This window comes from Falco naumanni, chromosome 7 (assembly GCF_017639655.2).
Source record: "Falco naumanni isolate bFalNau1 chromosome 7, bFalNau1.pat, whole genome shotgun sequence".
NCBI classification, from domain to species: domain Eukaryota; kingdom Metazoa; phylum Chordata; class Aves; order Falconiformes; family Falconidae; genus Falco; species Falco naumanni.
This window is the reverse complement of record NC_054060.1, coordinates 20,263,714-20,284,534: the sequence shown is the minus strand read 5'-3', so window position 1 is coordinate 20,284,534 and position 20,821 is coordinate 20,263,714. Positions and strand designations below refer to the sequence as shown.

Here is a 20,821-nt window from a genome sequence, read left to right as displayed (position 1 = left end):
ACAGTGTGGAAATAATTGCATAATTCATTTCAAAAGTGCACATCCGAACGAACACATCATGGTGGAGGCACACTGAGATAACCCTTCAGGCATGACCTGAAGTTGGGAGACAGGCTCGTAGAATGGCCTGCCTAAGAACCCTGATAAATTAAAAGCAAGTATTTCAAACAGGAAATTAAAAGATGTTTGCAACTAAGGAAGTTTAACACTGTTGAAAAGTAACACACACAAGAAAAAGAAGATTAATGCTTCAGTATATAAGGGGCCCTAACTGGCAGAATAATGGGAAAAGTGCAGAAAACAACTTGAGGATTCATTTAACCAGGAATTAAAATATAAATAAAAGAAATGACAGAGGAACATTAAAAGACAGCATCTGGGTACAGATTAGCAAACATATTTGTACAAAATAAACAGTATACATTCTGTTGCAATAGGCATTGGTGAAGATTCCTAGCAAGAAAACTCTGCCCAACTCACGCATCGTATTTCATTAAGTATGCCCAGCTACTGTAGAGAACCCAGGTCAGAAATAAACTTGCCAAACGGTTTAGAAAATTACTTTTAATGAAGTCAGAAAAAAATGGTTTTGTTTACCCAGGTTAAAGAACAGTGCTAGTTTTCTGGTAGGTTAAAAAAACACAACAGATAAACAAGAAAAATCATTTGCCCTTGTGTCCACTGAACATTATGAAAAAAAAAAAATATATATATATAAATCAGAGGCTTAACCTGCGGCACAGATTTACGCTACATATTAGGACACACACAGTTAACGTATGAGATTCATACTAGCACAGAAATAGCTAAGGGCTGAAAGAGGTTACCTAATAGGTTAAAAAGTTTCCTTTATTACATACATTTAGGAGTAGCTAAACAAACATGCAGCTACAGATGCTGTTGTTAATGGATGGATCTTCACAGTGAAAATAAGAGTAGATGACCTCTTGAGACCCATTCCAGGTACACATTTCTGTAATTTTATACTTTCTGTCACAAAAATACATTACTGATGTTTTATTTTAGTTTATATATGTGTATATACACACAGAAAGAATATGTTTCTCTACGTTTGTAATATTGATTTCTTTTCAGAATCATATCCTTTAAAAATGTGCATGTATTTATCAGACATTACTATTTATTAAAGAAACATCATCATTCTTGGAGAATGCAGTTTACCACTCCTTTAGTACATTTAAGCAGCTTTGCTTGTGCATGTATAGTAAATAGGAAGCAAGGAAGGTTTCTTTGTACTCTCCGATTATCACCAGTATTCACTTTGAGATTTCTAGTTATTACTGTACCCTTTCCAAAGTCTTCTATCAATGCCTACAGTTAAAGACTTCTGAGCTTCCAAAATTCTTTATCAAACAATTTGATGGTGAAATCCAACCCAGGTCTACAAGTTAAAACACAATTATCAATTAATCTCTAAATATAGAAAGACTATTAAAGGACCAGCTGGCATTTTAAAATAATGAAAGCCAACACTGTTCTTTGGCATCAGCACTAGCTGGTGTTGCTAAGCTACTGCTGCTGCCCAGACAGTTATACACCATCAGGTATTTAATTCATGCAGGCCAGTGGTCCGGAGGGGAGGAGGGAAAAGAAAAAAAAAAAAAAAAAAAACACCAAACCCCAAAAAACGCCAAACCCCAGCAATCAAAATGCATTTTTTTACCAGTAAAACTCAAATCTTACCATCTGAGTCTATGAGCTGTAATATAATTTGTGCCCATGAGCAAGCGATACACAGAGAAAACCAATTAGCTTCTGGTGCTATTTTAGAGTTCATTTACTTGCCCTGTTGATTTACTTTGGTTTCGTTTTGCTGTAATGTAACTGTAACGTAAATAAATTTTTAATGTTATCTATCTCAATTTTTTTCCCACTTTTAATGTGTGAATCTTGATTTTTGTCAAATAAATGCCTTGATAAATATTAGGAGATTCTGTTTCTGTGGGCCAATGGAGGCTAACAAATAGGAAAACTATCAGCAAGTATGATAATTTTTTGGGCAGTTCGATTACAGCCTATGAAAACAGTGTTACATAGTACATGATCATTGCTCAAAAAATTTCTTCTGAGTTTCTCGCAGTTTCTATGAGATACTAGCAGCCTTTTCCTAGTTCTTTCATCACTGATCACACTTATGATTTGCAGCTTCCAAATCCAAACCTGCATTTACTCTTTATAAAAAGTAACTTAGCTAGCCCAGGTACCACCATTATATTATTTAACAAAAGTAAGTGTATCAAAAACTCAGAGAAGACTGTCAACTATCTTGCTAATCATAAACATCACCTCAATAGTGCTATTCTGTGGCTTGATTTCATTTTTATTTAGGATGTTATTTTTATGCCCTTAGCAAAGCTGTGTCATTTGGAAGTCAACCTTTTATCTCTGTTGGTGCAGGAGGCGATAATTCTATTGGTAGAAGACAATTTTGACCTCTAAATAATCCTGTCCTTCTTTTCTTCATACACTGTAACCACAAACTTTAACTGTGACGTTTCTTGCATTCCTCGTATAATTAAACTAGGACCATTATTAAGATCAATTATGAGTTTAATGCTTTCTGGGTTTGGGTTGGGGTTTTTTTGTGGTTTTTTTTTCCTACGGTGAATGCACAATCAGTTGAAAAACTATACATGAAAAATATTTAACCATTTTAAACTATCAAACAGTCAATAATTATCACTATTTTGATTATTACAGTTCTCAGCACATTTGTACAACCTTGTTATGCACATTTATATGGTACAGCATATCTATAGCTTACTAAAAATAACAGTTCATCACTTGTCAGATGTTGAAATACAGAAGGAACAGATAGCACATTTCTTAAGAAAGTACTTTGGGGACTGGGGAGGTGTGAATCCTGTCTGAGAACACGCTATTTGCTTATCCTCATCTTCCCACTCCTCAGGCATTTGAAATGGCAGTTGGGGGAGCAAACACTTCTCCCAGTTAAGTGATAAAAGCATTCTTTAACAGACACATACACTGATTTTTATACTAAAAATGCATTTTATTGCCTTACACTAACACAAAAAGTTAATGCCTGCTTCTGAGAAATACAGTAAAACACACTTCATCCAGCTATAACTTCACATTCTAAAATAGCTACATGAGATATCTTTTCATGCTAGAGACTTCACCTTCTCTAATGTACAAGCCTACCTTTCCTTTTTCAGCCTATTCCTTGTTAACGTAATTGGAAAAGAATGGAATCTTTTTTTGAAAACCTATGTTTGTAAAATTATAAAATCACTTTTCATCATCTTCCGGCTGATCTCCTCAAGAAGTATTTTTTTGCTTCATCCAAAGTATCATTATATGTATTTATACCATCAAACCTCTCATTTCCACAAGAGCCTACTGATTAATATAATCACTGCACATTATTGTTAGTCTTCAGGCTCCTTGTGGGCATCTAACAAATATAATTACACTGACTGTTGAATTTTCTGCTTTCAAAAAACAACACTTTACAAAGCATCACATTATTTTTAAGTATAAACTTTTTACATCCTATTCACCTTTAGCATTTTATATGGTCTATGCTGTTAGTCAGAACTTCACATCCATCTGCTTTGTTCCGTCCTGTAGGACTGCCTATAAGGTAGGACCCAATATAACTCTAAAACACAGAACCTATCTCTGGTTGCTCTTGAATAATAACAAAGGAAACAGATGCATGACCAAACATCAACTTTCTAAGAGGTAAGACTACAAAACTCATTTTTGCAACAGCTGGTGACTCACAAGATGTTGCTTATATTTTTGCCTGCTTTCATGAGATGACTTCTTGCTTAAAGATTTAACTTATTGGCCAAATGATTGAAACAAGTCACGGTATCAGTGTGTTATTCTATAATGTTTTACCCAAAACCTTTATGCAAAAATGTACTTCTAACATTGTTCATGTCTAACTTCTTAAACTCTACAGAAGGATGACATCAATTACAGCCTAAATTACCTGTCTGAAATACTTGATCCTGAAGTACTTATACTGCAGGCAAAAGAAGTAAAAAATTCTTGGTTTAACATCTTTGATGTTATATGGTTAACATACTGATGCAAGATACCAGAAGTATACCTAGACCTTTCTGAATTAGGGAAATATTGCTTAAAACATAGCTCTAATTTCTAAATTAACTAGTTTTCAAGAATATGCACTACAGCCCATTACTACATTTTACTGGAGCATGAAGTCTGGCATCAGATTCATTTTTCCCCATAAGTCAACTCCAGTCAACAACAGTCAACAAAGAAATAACGTTGTTTGGGGACTCTCACACAGTTCCTAAATCTACCTAACTACAAACAAAAAAATCTAAGTCTTATCTTCTAGGAGCTCTAGAGTTAAGTACATGTAGACTTACTTTTATATGGGGAAAAACTCATTTTTCACAGATCTTTTTTCACTGACATTATACAAATTGTAACAGACAATTTAGATAAAGGGAAAACAAAAATCATAATAACTAAAAATAACCACCTTCCAAAATCAAAAAATTGTTTGTTCCAGAAACATTCAAGACTGAAAAGTAACTGTGACTCTCAAACTGACTCCTCCTTTGCCCATTACTTGCGTTCTCTATTTTTCAAAGCAGGTTAATTAACCAGATAATACGAGATAATTACTTCTGTAGTTTTGGAACCAAAACATCTGATCCAGACAAAACCTCAAGTTTAACCCCAAACGATTCATAGTGTAGGACAAGCTTTTATACTGCCAGACCACAAAAAGGAACTGTTGACTGGAAGGACATCTACGATTTGTCTAGCGATGACTTAATAGTTCCACAAGTAAAAAGTGTACTGCTTCAGAGGAAGGTTCAATGTCAGAAATAGAAAACAGGTTTGCTTCTTCCTACCTTCCTTCCAATTCCTTTAGATTCACAAACCAATGAAGGATACGAACGTTTCAGACAGTCCTCACCTAGAACTGACAGGTATTGTCAGGGGACAACTTTTCCTAATAGCCACTTTGATATTCAGGCCTTCAAGACATTTCAATTCACAGTAAGTTAGGTTAAGGAAGATGAGCACATGGTCTGTGTTCAGGAAGATGAGCACATGGTCTCTGGTAGACAGCAAAATGCCATTCTGATGCTGGTTGTACTTATTATCTGTATAATACTTTGTTGCTTGTGTCTTTACTGCTTTTAGAGTAAAGGTTCCTTTCCACTCAAAGGACAAATATTATGTACCAACAGAAATTAGTCTGTCAAATCACAGTGCGGGTTTTTTAAAAGCTCAAAGGAAAAGCTGCATTGACTATTTATACTACTTAGCTAGCTAAGAAAATATTTACTGAATAAACATGAAATTCAGAAGCTGATATTAATGTTTCAGTATTGTTGCTGGTTACTGCATACTACAATAGTATTTCACAGAATGTCAAAGTACAGTCTGATGGTGAAGCTCCACTTCAAATCTGTGACCTGATTTCATGAGAAGGGGAGGAAAGGAAGTAATTCTTAAATGACTTCCTAAAGTTCTTTAGGCCCAGAATAATACTTGTTACACAAGTATAAATAGAACAAAAGGTATGTCCATGATTCCATGTCTTTTAAGAACTCTTTAAAAGTCTTTTAAAGTCTTTTCTCCTACCAGAACAAGCATAAAGAATTGGGTATATTAAGGACTTAAGCCGTATATTAAATGTAGTTCCCACCTACCACAGCAATGTTACTAATGTCCTTCTGAAAGGACAACATTGCTAGTACAATTCCTACCTTCACACATAAAAGGCAACATGGAAAAGTTGTTAACATTTTACCCAATCTGTACAATGTTATCAGGGAGAGAAAGTGCACCTGCCACCCCATCTGTTCTCTCTTCCAGTCTCATCTTCACGATTTTCTCTCTGTACCATGCAGCAGGTTCTGTGGTAGAAGTGCCAGAGATGCATCAGAGACATCATGTGATCCAGCTGTAAGAGATTCCTCCATGTACAGACACATCAATAATGTGGACTCCAGGGCATGAGCTTGTTATTTCACATGTATTTTTGACACCCCACCCCATCCCATTGCATTTTGTGGTTTGCTTTTTTCTGGTTTCAAAATGTTATTTTAAGCATGAAAATTATTTATTCTATTCAGATGCATTTAAACAAGTCTCCATTTAAGTCAACCTTTTCAAGTATCCTTTATAACCAAATACTTGCAACTAAAACCGAGAAATATTCTTCTTCAATGCCCTCTTTTGCTCTTTACATGTAATGAGTGAGCGAGTGGCTGTATGGTGCTTAAGTACCAGCTGGGGTTAAACCATGACAATTATTTCACATGAAAATCTGTTTGAAACTACTGCAAAACAAAAACCTCAAAACTAACACATCTTGAAATAACATGGCTTTTTCAGAAAGAAACTGTAAAAACAGGAAGGACTACAAAGGCATCCATTCGGTTTAGGAGACAGGGTGATCAATACAATTCCCTGATTATTACTATTTGCAATAAATACAATAACCTTTCCAAAACAAAACACATACTTCTCAACGGCCAATATGTCTGTATAAGCAAGCAAGAGGAGGCTCAAGTACTCTTCATCTGGAGATCTCACACTTTCATTAGGAGTTTTCTAAATATATTTTTTACTGCAAGATCACGAACCTGAAAACTGACACTTCCCACAAGAATGTGTAAGTGGCCTTTCCCCCTCCTGGAAAATTTACACATTAAGGGGAAAAAATGTAGAGCCAAGACAGTACCTTGATAGTTCAGATTACCTGGAACATGTAAAACAAACTGGGTTCCCTTCACACCAAGACAGGACTTGAACCTTTGCTTCCTTCATCCCTCATGACCCTGACCGCTACACTCCTAGCTGTATAGAAAGACTGCAGCACTTCAGGTTTTGTAGTCTGATTTTTCACAAGTTTTAAAAAGGTTTTGAATTTAGCCTCTGGAAAGATAAAATTTCTTTGAACCATAGCTACTTTCAATATATGACAAAACCACTTTCTACCAACATTATTTTCAGAATAACATAGCAGTCAGTATGCTAGCCACAGGTTCACAGCACTGTTTTAATGAGTGTGCCTTAAAATTCTTTATGATAGTTTACAGAGTCAGGAATTGAAAACCTCCTATTTTAGTACCACTGATCAAAAAATGGTTTCAGTACTATAACAAAAGGATACCATTCAGATAACTATTCTGCTAGAACCATAATCAATAGAATGCATAACAGTGAGATAAAGACTTACGTTTATTAATGATTAATTACACTGTTCATTGACTCTTTATTATGAATGCTGAAATATTATTTTGGGGTTTTTTTTATTTATTTTGTTGGTTTTTTTAAACTAAAGAGTAGCCTTACTGTCTGTAGGAGGTCAAAAAACTACCACAAGTCTCAAAAATAGCTGCATTCACAATTTCCACCTAGAAGAAAACAAATTTATTCTCTGAAGAGTGAAATGTAAAAGTAACATTATAAAGCTACACATTTATTATATCTCAGTGCCTCTGTATTAAGTGTGTTCATCTTAAAAACACCTGGGTTTATCTCATCTAGCACTGAAAGCTTATCTAAAATCTTCAGATTAAGCCATCCTCTCTTCTGCTACAAACAGTAGCAAAACCAAACTCATAAATTATGTCACTCATATGAAAAGAATTCTGCTGAGATGGACACTCTATAGGTGACAGCAATAACAAAAATGTATAGTTATCAATGAGAAGATTATTTGCTTGTTCTGCAGGACATAAGTTACTCATGATGATGGCATCCAGACAGCATGAAAGTTCATATTCAAAATGGAAAGTAAACTTGTAAAGTTAGCAGCTCTTCATAAATTAGACACAAAAGTTAAAACTTAAAATGCTGTTTCAACTATCCATGTTTAAATCAAGCTGTTGTAAAGATCAGAAACCCAGAAATACATTGTTTGCCTTCTCCAAGGAAAGCATTCATATTCTTCCGAGTACTTATATTTTCTCATTTTTATCTAGATACAAGAGGCAAGTCTACATTTATTAAGTCATAAAATTACTCTTTTTTTTTTTTTTAAATCACAGTGTCTCACTGTAAGTGCTGCAGCAGTAACTCAGAGAAGTATTTCCCATGTACTACAACTTAGCCCAAAGCTACTGAAGATTCTCAAAAGTAACATGCACAGAGCACCCACCTGGCCCCCAGAACTGGCTGTTTCACTCTGCAGACCCGCATCAATTTACTGCTGTAGATATCACCGCTATGGAGTAAGATTCTGCTGTCATGGTTTAACCCCAGCTGGCAGCTCAGCCCTACACAGCCGCTCACTCCCTGCCCCCACAACAGGATGGGGCAGAGAATAAGAAGAGTAAAAGTGAGAAAACTCGTGGGTTGAGACAAAGACAGTGTAAAAAGTAATGCATTAGCCACGTGCACAAGCAAAGCAAAGCAAGGCATTCATTCACCTCTTCCCATCAACATGGTGGTCAGCCATGGCCAGGAAAGCCAGGTTCCTTGGGAAGACAAACACCATCACTCCCAATGTCCCCCCCTTCCTCTTCCTTCCCCCAGCTTTATATGCCGAGCGTGACACCACGTGGTGTGGAATATCCCGTGGGTCTGTTGGGGACAGCTGTCCCAGTGGTGTCCCCTCCTGACTGCTTGTGCCTCCCAACCTGCTCGCTGCAGGGTGGGGTGAGAGGCAGAAAGGCCTTGGCTCTGTGTGAGCTCTGCTCAGCAGGAACTGAAACATCCCTGTTACCCACACTGTTGTCAGCACAGGGCCAAAACACAGCCCCATAGCAGCTACTGTGAAGAAAATTAACTCTAACCCAGCCGAAACCAGCACATCTGCCCAGTAGAAAGGATAAGTGTTAATTTTTAGAGAATTCACATCCTCTGCATATACAATTTTCAGATTGGCCTTACAAGTTCTACCTCAATTAGCAAAGAGTAAATGGAACAGAAGCAAATCTGTTTCCAATAGAATTGATGCTTAAGAAGAGAGCATTCCCACCATACACATATTGGATGGGTAACTACTTCAGACAAGCTCTAGTCTGGTACTGAGACTTAATACCTGCTAGCAGTCAGTTCGTATTTTCTACACTCTTAAAGCACATCTTCTGGTTTCATTTGATCCCCCAGGAATCAAGTTTGTGCGCTCTGAGAATGCCCCCCCCCCCCCCCCCCCCCAACATGAATGAACAGTGTGTGAGAGCACACACGTGATCAGAACTAAAGCACTGACACAGATGTATCTGCAGACTACCAAAAATGACAAACTACTGAGGAGAAGACTGAAGTTTCAAACAGCATAAGTACTTTTAAAGGAACTATGAACACTTGATTCTTAAAAATCCAGCTTGTAGCCTCTGGTTGTGGGATAAGACACTGTGATTCTGTGACTTTGCCAAAGAGGGAAGGCTTAGCTTTGGGGCATTTTGGTCTTAAAATATTGCCTGCACATAACTTATGAACCTCTAGATGTATAAATACTGCTCAACGATAAATTCCCCAGCTTTGTCACATTTGCACAGTATTCCTTTAAATCAGCCTGGTAACTCCATTAACTGGTAATGACCACACCATATTGTGCTTCTAGAAGAGTATCTTTCTTTAAATCCACTCCTGAAACAGTTACACTCCTGTAAGTTACATATTTTCCCGCAGTTCCCACCTTACAGAGTCCCAGTCTCTGTTCTGCCCCTTGATTCCAGAAGGCTGAGGAGTGAGCAGAAAAATGAATTGTGAAAGAAAAGCCAATTAAGCATGACAATTCACAACTCATTCCTTCAATAAATTGCAACATAGGACTAAAATGGAGGTGTAATAAGTTCAGCAGCTGCTAATGACTGGATAATTGACCTTGGAAATTCCCACTTCAACTAAGCTACTTATCTATTCCTAAGTTTCTCAGTAGACTGTAACTGTTCCACACAGCTAGCTGTTACAAGTTCTGGGGCAGTATTTACCGTCTTCACAGTAAATGCTCATACATGTCCAGCATAAAAGAACACCTGGAAAAGACAACCAGAATTCAAGAAAAATATTTGATTCCTAAAGAGACTGAGACATACACCCATCTTTCTACTACAAGTTAAAAAACCAACCAAACAACAACTAACAAAAAAAACCCAACAACAAACCCAACTTGCATCATATGCTAATAACAGTAAAAGACTTATTCAAATTGTGGTATTTTTATTCTGCAGTCTGGTTGCCTACAGAAAAATAAAGATTTCAGAACACAGGTAATTTATAATACTACAGGATAAAAAAAATAATGATGCTACTTCTCTAAAGATAGGACACTCCCCCCATATCATAATGGGATATCTTTGCTTTATTCAGCTATTCCTTCCCATAACACAAAGTTTTTAAATTAATTTGCATGATCAAATGCTTCTCGGCCCCATAAGGCTTGGGCAACAGAATATACTCAGAAGCAATAAAAGCTGATTTGAAACAAATAATGCTGGCTTCCACGAGTCTGCTATTTTCCAGCACACTGAATACACTTAGCCCGAAATCCTCAGGAAATCACAAATGGCCATTTTACCCTGTATAGTTCAAAGAATAAAGAAAGAACACTGTCTTCTTTCTAATTGTTCCTCTTTCAGGCTGCCTAATTTGCTATCAATTCATCCAGATAAGGAAACTATATTTTCACCCATGAATCCACTGTTCCAAAGCTCTGCTTTAGCTGGGACTCCACGAAGTACAGAGAAGCCTTCTTACTCCTTATGCTTATATGATGCATACGACCTCATCTGATACACTAACACCACAGATTTTAACTGGTATCTAATAACTTCTAACATATGTTATTGCATATTGCAGTTCTTGAGGAGTTAACATTGATCAGTCAAACACTAGAGTACTACTTTCTCAAATTTATTACTTTACCAATCTAGCTGCTCTTATTTTGTGACTATCACACCAGCTCAAACCTACCATGAATTGTTAGCCAGATCCAGTAGTGACTCATTTATTGGAAAGGAGACTAAACAGGCAAAAGACAGGTTAACAAATAATTCGTAGGACCTCCAAGGTGATCCATTTCCTGGACTTCTAAATTTCATCAATATGAAGCAAGGAACATCAAGGTAACTGTTCTAGTGCATGGGATGCATTGTCCTTCAGGAATGACATAAAATCTTCAACAGCCACATAGGGAAATCAGTTCCATGTGCTCCCTGGACCCAAATATATTTGATAATCTGCATCAGAGGTCTGGTAAGTCTCCTGAAGAGGAAAACTTCTTCAGTACAGAAGTTTACCTGCTTAATTCCCAAAACAGCAATACCAACTACTTCCAAAAGAAACCTGAAAGAATTTGTGTATTTTCAGAGACAGAACACTGTCTGAACCAGTAGCAAACTTCACAGAATAACAAATTATCCACCATGAAGTAATCATCATGATCATGGAGTCCACAGATTTGAATTCTACCGTTAGAACAATCATTTACAGAGCAGGGATCTGGTCAGATAAGCCTACCCAGACAGCTAATAACCTCGCTGCTATTACAACAGATGTTCAGGAAGTTTCTAATGACTTACGCAAATTCTAGAAAAAAAACACTGAGTTTCATCTAAGAAAGTTGTAGATTAAGCACTCAGCAGATAACCAGGGGTACTCAAAACAAGCAACCCATACTATATACTGTCATAGAGAATCACATAGCACACTCAGAGTAGCGATGGATGTTTTGATCAAAACTACTTGAAATCCATGCTAGAGTTTTTTACACCTACAGCAGGTGGACCAGAAAGCTACTGTTTAAGTCCTAGGTATGAGGTGATCAGCTCTGAGACAATAAATGCTATGCATCAGCAGTTTTTACAAGTTCAGTATATACAATATATGTCACTCAATACTAGCAATAAGTTTACTTTGCCTCAAACAGCTTAGCTTTACTTTCACAATAACAGACTCTGTTGGCAGCAGGCTTTTCATGCAAACTAAAGCTCATTCCTCTGAGCTACAAATACCATCACTCTAGTACCTCCTTTATTTCACCTGACTATCCACAAGCAATACTGGAAAACCCCAAAAGGGAAAGAAAACAAGGAAAGGAGAAAGGGGGGTGGGGGTGGGGGGGTGGGGTGGAAATCTGTACCTGAAATGGAGAAGAGATAAATACAATTGCTAATAAATATTTTTTTTTTTGTAATCTCCCCTTCACTTCCACAGTGATTCTGCGCAGGAACATGCTAAAACAACCTGCTGCATGTGAGGAACACTCAGTCACAGACTAGCAGAAGCTTTTGAAAGTTAACTCCTCTACGTGTCATCTGAGGGATTTAAAACTCTTTTGTACAACATCATTGAGGAACACAGAGAAGGCTCTACACTCATCTTTCTCAGTTAATGACATAAACAAGTATATAATGTATTTCATATTTTCCACAACAGAGAAGCTGGGTCTGAGTTCACCTTGACAATCCCCTCTATATATGTTTCCCTTTTCAAAGAACACAAAAAGCATAAACCTCTAAGACATACTATACAAAAGCTGTTTTTAAACCAGAGGACTTCAAAACAGTTCAAAACCATTTTTTTTTTTGAGCATGGGATATGGACAATAATAGCAGAATTGAGAAGAAACTTAATACAAAGGAGAAGCAGCACAAGATCTTCCAGCAACACACTTCTACACAAGAATACAACTGATTTCAGATAACTATATATAAAAGAAGAGATAGCTTATACTTCGCTGTATGTTCTAAGATTTTAGTGCCATGGTATGATTTTAGAAACCTGAGTAATCTTACGATTTAACTTTCATTAATGCTTTCCGATACTAGAGATAACTCTAGTCTCTGAGGCTGGTATTTTTCTCAGAATGCTGGGATCAAGGCAGGGTGGGGAGGATAAACAACCTATTGCCAATTTCTAAACAATTTTAAGAAATTACTGCAGACAGCAAGATTTGCTCTTGCAGTCACACTAATATAGCTCTTACCAGGTGGTTCACTAGTATCCTAACAGCAGTAACAATAACCATAAATATTTGGCTCGCTTAGCTGAAGCGTTACAATCAATCCGGGCATGTACAAAGCCTGTAAAACTACAAACTGGTGTACGTTTTGGATTCCTAAGGACTAAGAATGAAGAAATATTTTCTCATACTCAAGCAACTATGGACCTACAGGAGAGACAAAGAACCTCGATACTGCTTATACTTTTGGGATAAGTTTCAGTGATCTACCAGAACACTGATTTTAAGACCTATGCATCCATGAACAAAATAAGGCTAATATTCAATTCTTCAGGTTCCTCAAAGGATCAAAGACACTTATGTTCATACATCCTACATGAAAAAGCACATACTTTTACCCAACCAAGAGAATGTGAAGATGAAATTGCCATTCTCCTGAATGAAAAACCGCAACAGGAACAAACTGCCTGCCATTTCACCACACAGCTTGTAAGATCTTTGCAATGATTTTCTGCCTATACAGAATCAACCAGCTCATCTAACCTCCAAATTCACTTGTGCTCAGTGTGAGGTTGACTCTCATTAATTACCTTCACATGTCTTAATACAAAATACATGAAAATATTTTTTTCTCTTCTTAACATGGTGTTATAAAAGGGAAGACAAAACAAAATGCTTTAATTTTGGGGATGATGCTTAAATTAGCTCTGAATTCTTCAAAGTTTTATGTAAATTATGGTGCCTTGTTCTTTAAAATAAGCTCTCACTGGTGCAGTCACTTGATTTGATTCCAAAAAAAAAAAAAGCGAGAAATCAGAACCTTTCCTTGCATTTGATTAGAGAATTTTCTGTGAGGATTGTAATATACAGCCTTTTTTTTTTTATCAGCTAGATTGTTGCAAACACTGTGAAGTTATTGTAAAAAAACATTTAAAAGATTCTTTGCAAATTTTTGCAGCCTTCATCTATATTGACAGAGCAGCTGGTGTCAAAAAATGCTGAAAAGTGCCAGTGCCAATACTATCCTGTTTTAGGATGTCCACTTCTAATGACATGGAAGCTACGGTATATCACACACTTCCCCCCACCTTCCCTTGCCCACCCCCCCACCCCCACCCCCCCCCAAAAAAAAAAGGTTTAGAATTGTTACTTCACCATCAAACAACTCAGTTATTTACTTCCAACCCGGGAAGGGGGGGGGCACCCAGAAGTAGATTGAAGGGAGTGCATATTTATGCCTGATTTTGGCACCAAGTAAAGAAAAAAAGGATACTTCCATTATTTTTCTCTCATGTCATTTAAATCACTTTTGTTTGTTCTTTAATTGTATTTTCCAGAAGCAAGCTAAAACTGTTCATTCTTCCACAGAAATATTTTTCAGCTGTGAGTGACAATATACGTAGACTTTGTTGAACTCACTAAACACCTCAAAAAGCTTTTAAGAAAATGCTGCGTAAGCAAATAACTTGGGCTCAAAAAGTTCTTTAGAGCTTACCAATACTTCAAAACTACTCTATTTTTACTTTCTTGAGACTTACGAGATAAGAAGATTAGGAGGAAAGCATGGTTATTCTCATGGTCCAAAAGATCATTTATAAAGCAAGCTCTCTGTTTAGGAAGCAACGTGTAACTGCCTCACTCTGATAACACAGGGCAATAAAGCCTTCTAGAGTCAACGATTTTGCAATACTGTGTGCCATTTACAATTCACACCACAGGCTGGAATCACGGCTTTCTTCGCTACGATGAGCAAGTAACATCCATGAAATCCACCCGGAAAACATACCTTTCTATGGGTTGCCTTGCACAGAGAGAAGAGCAGAAGGCATCCACAAGCAGAAAAGCAGCGTAATTTACAGCATACTGATAACCCCCAAAGTCTCTTTTCACGAAGGTTACAGGAGCTGGGGAAAGCAGGTGTTAGTGAAAAAGTTGTGCCTACTGGAGTCCACAATCAGATGTGTACATTCCTGCTTGGTCTATCAAGATAAGAAACCGAGCCTGCCTAAGCTGTGTTGTTTTAGTACCACATCAATATGTAAGCAGCCAGATTCTTAATTTAAAATTCACACCTCATCATAACATATAGCTGCATATTTGCTTGCAGAGGTTCAAACTCAACAGAATGATTATTACAGCATCAAGGCTCCTACTGCAAACTGACGCTTTTTTTCAAGACTATGCAAAATCCTGGCAAAATCAAGAAAAATATCTTAATAACTAATCCAAAGCTACTCTTCCGCTCTGAAGGATTCAAAAAAATTATTGAGTAACATGCTGTGTAACAGCATATTAAACAGTAATTTTTTAAATTACACCATTTCTGCCACATGCTCAGTACTGAATAACCCAAATGACTTACCTAACAGTTCTGGTTTCTAATAAGCACTTTTACAGCTGAAAACCCTCTCATCCGTTAAAAGACCTGAAAAGATACACTTGAAGCCAGTAACGCATTAAATTAAATGGACCAAATCTTCACCAATAACCCAGTCTGTTACTAGCATCCTCAGAAATGTCTTTCTTCAGAACCCTCAAGCCCATTTTGCCGCTTTTGAGAGAAACTCGCACAGACAAGTACTATAATAAGGCACCCACGCGTGCGTTGTACCCAGACACACAAACACCCATAATCAGCGCTGAGCGAGGCCACCCGAACCAAGAGTGCTACCAACTGGTTTTTGTTTTGTTTTTTTTTTAAAAAAAAAAATTACACTAACAGGACACAATAAAAAGCCAAGAAAGCCACAAAGGGGTGAGGGGGACCGTGATTTGGGCACCTGCGTTCAGAACAGGGAAGGTTTTACCTCAGACACCCAGCGCGGCGGGACGGAGGACCCCAGGCCCTTTCCCGCCCTCCGCGCTCCCCTCAGCGGGGGCCCGGCCCGCCGCTCCCGCCCCGCCGCTCCCGCCCGGCTCCCCTCCCGCCCCGCCACCTGCCGCACGGCGGGGGTCGCAGCCCTGCGCGGGGCCATGAGGAGCGGCCGCACCTCGGGGTGAAGCCCCGCACACCGCCGGAGCCCGTACAGCAGGCGTCAGGGACAGCAGCAGCAGCCGCCCGTGAAGCGGACAGCGGCTGCCGGGGCGACACCGAAGGTCAGTTCGCTCTGCCAACTTCCATCCGGCGCTGCAGCTCGCCCGCCCAGCCGCCCCGGCCGGCCCTTCCCGCACGCCGCTGCCCGGCTCAGGGGCCGCCCGGGGCGGCGGGAGCTCAGAACCGCCACGAACGCAGCTCTCTCACCTCACCGCCCGGCTGTGGTGCCCCGCGGGAAGCAGTCTCGGCCGCCGGCCCCGCTCCTCAGGGAGCAGAGACGAGGCCCGGGGACGCCGCCGCCCGTGTCCCACCTGTAGCCACGAACCCACAGCCCTGAGGCGCTGCCGGCGGCGCCCCCCGCCCGCCTCCCCGCTCGCCCCCCGACTCACCGAGAAGCCAGCCCAGAAGGGGCAGGAGTGGCGGACGCGGGCCGAGGTGGTGAGCGCCAGGGCGGCGAAGCTGACGGCCACGATGAGGCAGCCGAGCACCATCTGCGTGACCCCCAGCGCCAGCATGGCCCGCGAGCGGGCGCGGTGCTCGCGCAGGCGGGACAGGCTGCGGGACAGCGCGGTGGGGCTGAGGGAGCGCGCCCCGCCGGGGGGCCGCGCCGCCCCGCCGCCGCCCACCGGCATCCTCCGCCGGGCCCCTCACGGCTCGGCCGGCCGGCGCCGCCTCCTCCCGCCGCTGCCGCCGCCCCCCGCGCCCGGCGGGGAGGGCGCGCTCCGCGGAGCAGCCGGGCGCGGGCGCTGCGGGGCGGCGGGCAGCCGCGGCGCATGGAGGAGGAGCCGCGCTGCCGCCGCGGCCACCGGCGCGGGCCCGGCCGCCGGCGGGCAGGGCACGGAGCGGCGGGGCGGGAGAGGGGCGGCCCGGCCGCCACCGCCGCCTCCTCTCCCCGCTGCAGGCGCGGGGGGGCTACGGCGCGCAGCGCGCGGGCGCGGCTCGCCCTCAGCCTCCAGCAGGGGCGGCCCCGGCCCCAGCCCCGCCACACGCCCGGGGGCCGGCGAGCCCCGCCGCGGTGCCTGTGCCCCCCGCCGCGGGGAGGGGGAAGGGCTGCTGGCGGCCGATGGCGGGCGGCGGCCCTGCGGGGAGAGCGACGGGGCCCGGCCCCAGCACCCGGACAGCGCCGAGCCGTGGCCGGCAGCAACACCCAACACCTCCCCGCCGTGCCCCCTGCGCCGGGTGGAGGGAAGCGCTGCTGCCGAGCGCCACGCAAAAGGCGCCAGGCTCGGGTCCCTTCCACCTCTGTTCTCCTCTGACCCCCCGCAGCGAAGGACAGCCCGGCCTGCCCGCCGCACCCCTGCCCGCAGAGGGAGCGGAGCCCCGCAGAGGGAGCTGAGCCCCGCAAGAGCCAGCCCCTGCCCTGCCGCCCCCAGGCTCCACAGCCAGGCTCCTGCCGGGGGGAACCCCCGGGGCAGCCCAGTGCCGCCAGCAGCCAGGCCTGCTTGTGAAAAACACGCCGACAGAACCCAAACCCAAGATCATCTCACTATAGGGTACTATATATAGTCTATAAACTGTTCCAGGGCTAACGTGTTTGTAGGAGCATAATTGGCTACAGCAGTATACGTATATATATATTTTTATACAGGAATTGATATATGTAGTCTACACACCTGTAATACTGTGAAATTAATGGGGAAAAAACCCAAACAACCAAACCAGAATAACCCTAAACACCACACGTAAGCCAGGCTTAAATCCTTGTTCATCAGGTCCTTTCCCTTTTCTTTCAAAAACTCTTTGCATGGAATAGTTTTGCTCCCTGGGGAGGCGATGGTGGGGAAAAAAAAATGCCAGGAAAGTCTCAAACAATTAAGGCCCCTCTTTTATTACAACAGATATTTTACTACAACAGGGGAGGGAAAAATGCTTGCTGATTTTACCTTCAATCAGTGTCTGTGCCACAAAACAGGTTAGGATAGAAGATAATAGTGCTGTCACTCCAGCGTGGCTAAAACACTGTCTAGGACACATGCAAATAACATTTTAATCAGATCCAAAAAAACAGCTGGCAAAACTCTACACTGAAGAGCCAGCTGTTTGGCTACCAGTTTTTATTCTAGTGCAGAACAGTACTAAATTAATACTACTAGTAATCAAAAGAAGAGTTAGCTTACAACGTCTTAGCTGTTCAGTCTGGGCACGCACAGAACGTTAGAAACAAACCACCACCCCCTGCACCCCCTTGGCCCAACACGGCCTCAGCTGGTACCCGGGAATTGATTGCTGGCCCAGGAGTGCTGCATCCCACCTGAAAGGCCAGGTGGAACAGCTAGATGAGGGCAGGTGGGGATGAATGGTAATCAATCCCACCGAATTTTTGTTCACTCAAAAACTAGCGTCCACCTGTTTTTAATGGAGTAGAGTCATTTGCTATCCAACACTGGAAGCATTACTTCAAAATATACCGTCCAAAGGCAAGGGAGAGTCTGTGTTACAATATTCTGCCCAACAGGGTGAAAGGGGCTAGCAAAAAGAAGCAAAACCCAGAACCAAACTGAACCTGAGCAGTTCTCATGATGAAGCGGCTCGGTTCCTGACCTCCAAAAAACGCATAGGGCTGTGGCCCTAGGGCTTGTGAGAAATCAGGATGCGCTATGCTGGGGTGTGAATTTACATCTCACTAACTCCCTGTGCTGATCCTACTGTACGCCCGAAGTACAGAGCAATTTATTTTCATTTCCAAGGACTTTCTAAGTGGCACATATGGGGAAAAAAATAATAATCCACATTTGCAGGCAGTCCAGAGGAGGACCTGGCATTGCAAATCCACATGCTGATCTGCGCTGTTCATGAACCTTACTTGGGGGCAAGCTCTCAGGTAATCAATGCGTATACTACTTCCAATACAGCAGACTAAGGCTGCCAGAAAGCAACTACCTTGGCTTCCAGTTGGAATTCCCATGAGTTTAGATCACATCTTGTTTACTCCAATTTCCCTGAGCATTCAGGTGTAACTAGATACTGCTCAAGAACTGAATTAGCTCTGGCTATGCTTCTTAACTCTCTCTGAAGGCTCGCAGTTCCTGGATTTGTTGAAGAATGATTTGACAGCAATTTGGGAAGTATTACTGTCTCCAACTTTAAGTTATTTTGCTGAGGAGATTTTTAATAATACAGTCATTATTATTTTTCAATGCCGTATCACCGAGTGTTACTTAAAACAGGATACCGTACTGAAATTTCTTCCAGAACTGTAGTAACAAAAGCTCTGTAGTAGCCATGTTTATATTTGAACACTATGATATACTAATTTTTCATTTATCAAATAATTTGATCATTTTCTGAAGGCAGCCAGAAGGGCACTACCTATCAGACCTTATTAGCCTATTAAAAAACATCAAAACTCAGAAGCCAGCATGATAATGATCCCACTGCCATGGTAATTGTCTCATTACTGTCAGTCTTCACTGGCTCCCAACCAGTTCAGAAAGCAACTTGATGCATCGTACTAGGAACTACTTTGGTGGATTGAGGTTTGCTTTATTTCTACCTCACTTTCAACTTTAGTGAGTTGCATGCATCTTTGTCTCTGCAATTGTTATTTTAAATTAAGTAAATGGCATTTTCAAGTATTGAGAGAAATGGAAAACGAGCAAAAAGAAATAAATGCATAATTACAGTAAGCCTCACTTACCAATTAATGCAGAAAAGGGAACTGTTAAGAAGGTGCTCTACAGGGCATAGGTACTGAAAATACATCCAAGGGCCTTGACACCATCACTTACACATAGCATGTCTCAAATTTACATACTTTACATGATCTCATTATTTTAAGCAGCTCTTCTCTCTCCTGATGTGTATGTAGCTCTAAGGACTTAGTGAGGACTATCAATTCAGGTTGTCCCACACAGTGTACATCCGAAAGATGTAGTGGAAATGGGTCAAATGAGGTGTTACCACTGCTCAAAAAAAAAAATATATATACACTTTATGTACACACACAAAATGAAAAAAACCCACAAAACCTAAAATACTCCCTTCATCATGCATCTTGATATCTTTGACTTTCAGATAAAGTATTTTTATTATTCTAGTATTTAGCAAGCAATTTCTCAGCCATTCAGAAGCTGGATCCTTACACCACCAGTAGTAATTCTGCTTCCTTTGTCTACCCTGTTCACTCCTTGGAAATTGGGAAATCAAGTATCAGGACCATAAAAGCCGGGATGAATTCAAATGCAGTATACCATTATTTCTTGGCATGTATCTTAAAAATTAATTATCCCTCTCATGGCTACACTTTGACCTGTTTCTGAAAACAACTTGTAAGGTACTCCAACTTACTTCATCTCAGATTACCAGGAACCATACCCAACATGGAGAAATCAGGATGCGCTGATTTTTACAGAAGTGATGAAATGGGGTTAGGGATAAAAGACCTAAATAATAAGTGGGTATTATTGGCAGAACTGAAAAGCAACACATTTTCACACACTAGCTTTTAAGCGTATAGCAACATTTGATTTCAAATGCAACAGAAACTTGTATTTCAGTAAATTGAAAAAGAAGTTTGTGTTCCCTCACGCTCGGCAATCAGTCTTTCAAGAAGTTGTACTGGGCGGGGAAAGAAAGGAAGGCAAGACAGCAACTGATAAAGGGTGCTTTAGTGCTTTATCTATATACAACATTGTTGTCACCAGTTCTGCACTTGTAGGAAGTGTCCTGCTTTACCAGCTTCATAATTTGAAAATAATAAGAAAAAACCAATCCTGCCAGCAGATACTAAAATATGTCAAAGACAAGGAGACAATCCATGCCAGCGCCCACCAATATAAGAAAGAATCGTAGGGTTAAGCCTGTAGACTTGTTTAACCCTTACAGTGGCACCGTTGTCTTTGGTGTTATGTTGCTTCCTGATGACTCAACACTTTTCCTAAAAT

The 20,821-nt window shown here is 41.0% G+C and overlaps 1 protein-coding gene across 4 annotated transcripts in view; it reads right to left on the bottom strand.

Moving 5' to 3' along the window:
- FAM189A1 (family with sequence similarity 189 member A1) overlaps positions 1-16,612 on the bottom strand; it is a 146,492-nt gene extending 129,880 nt beyond the window's left edge. For 3 of the 4 annotated variants that reach the window (XM_040601787.1, XM_040601789.1, XM_040601788.1), the window contains exon 1: positions 16,328-16,612. In XM_040601787.1, the coding sequence (XP_040457721.1) occupies positions 16,328-16,570 (243 nt within the window). In that variant the 5' untranslated portion in view covers positions 16,571-16,612. Of the gene's footprint in view, positions 1-15,266; positions 15,381-16,327 lie in introns of those variants that run through there. The other variant, XM_040601790.1, reaches the window with a different exon arrangement.
- Between the last annotated feature and the right edge of the window lie 4,209 nt (positions 16,613-20,821).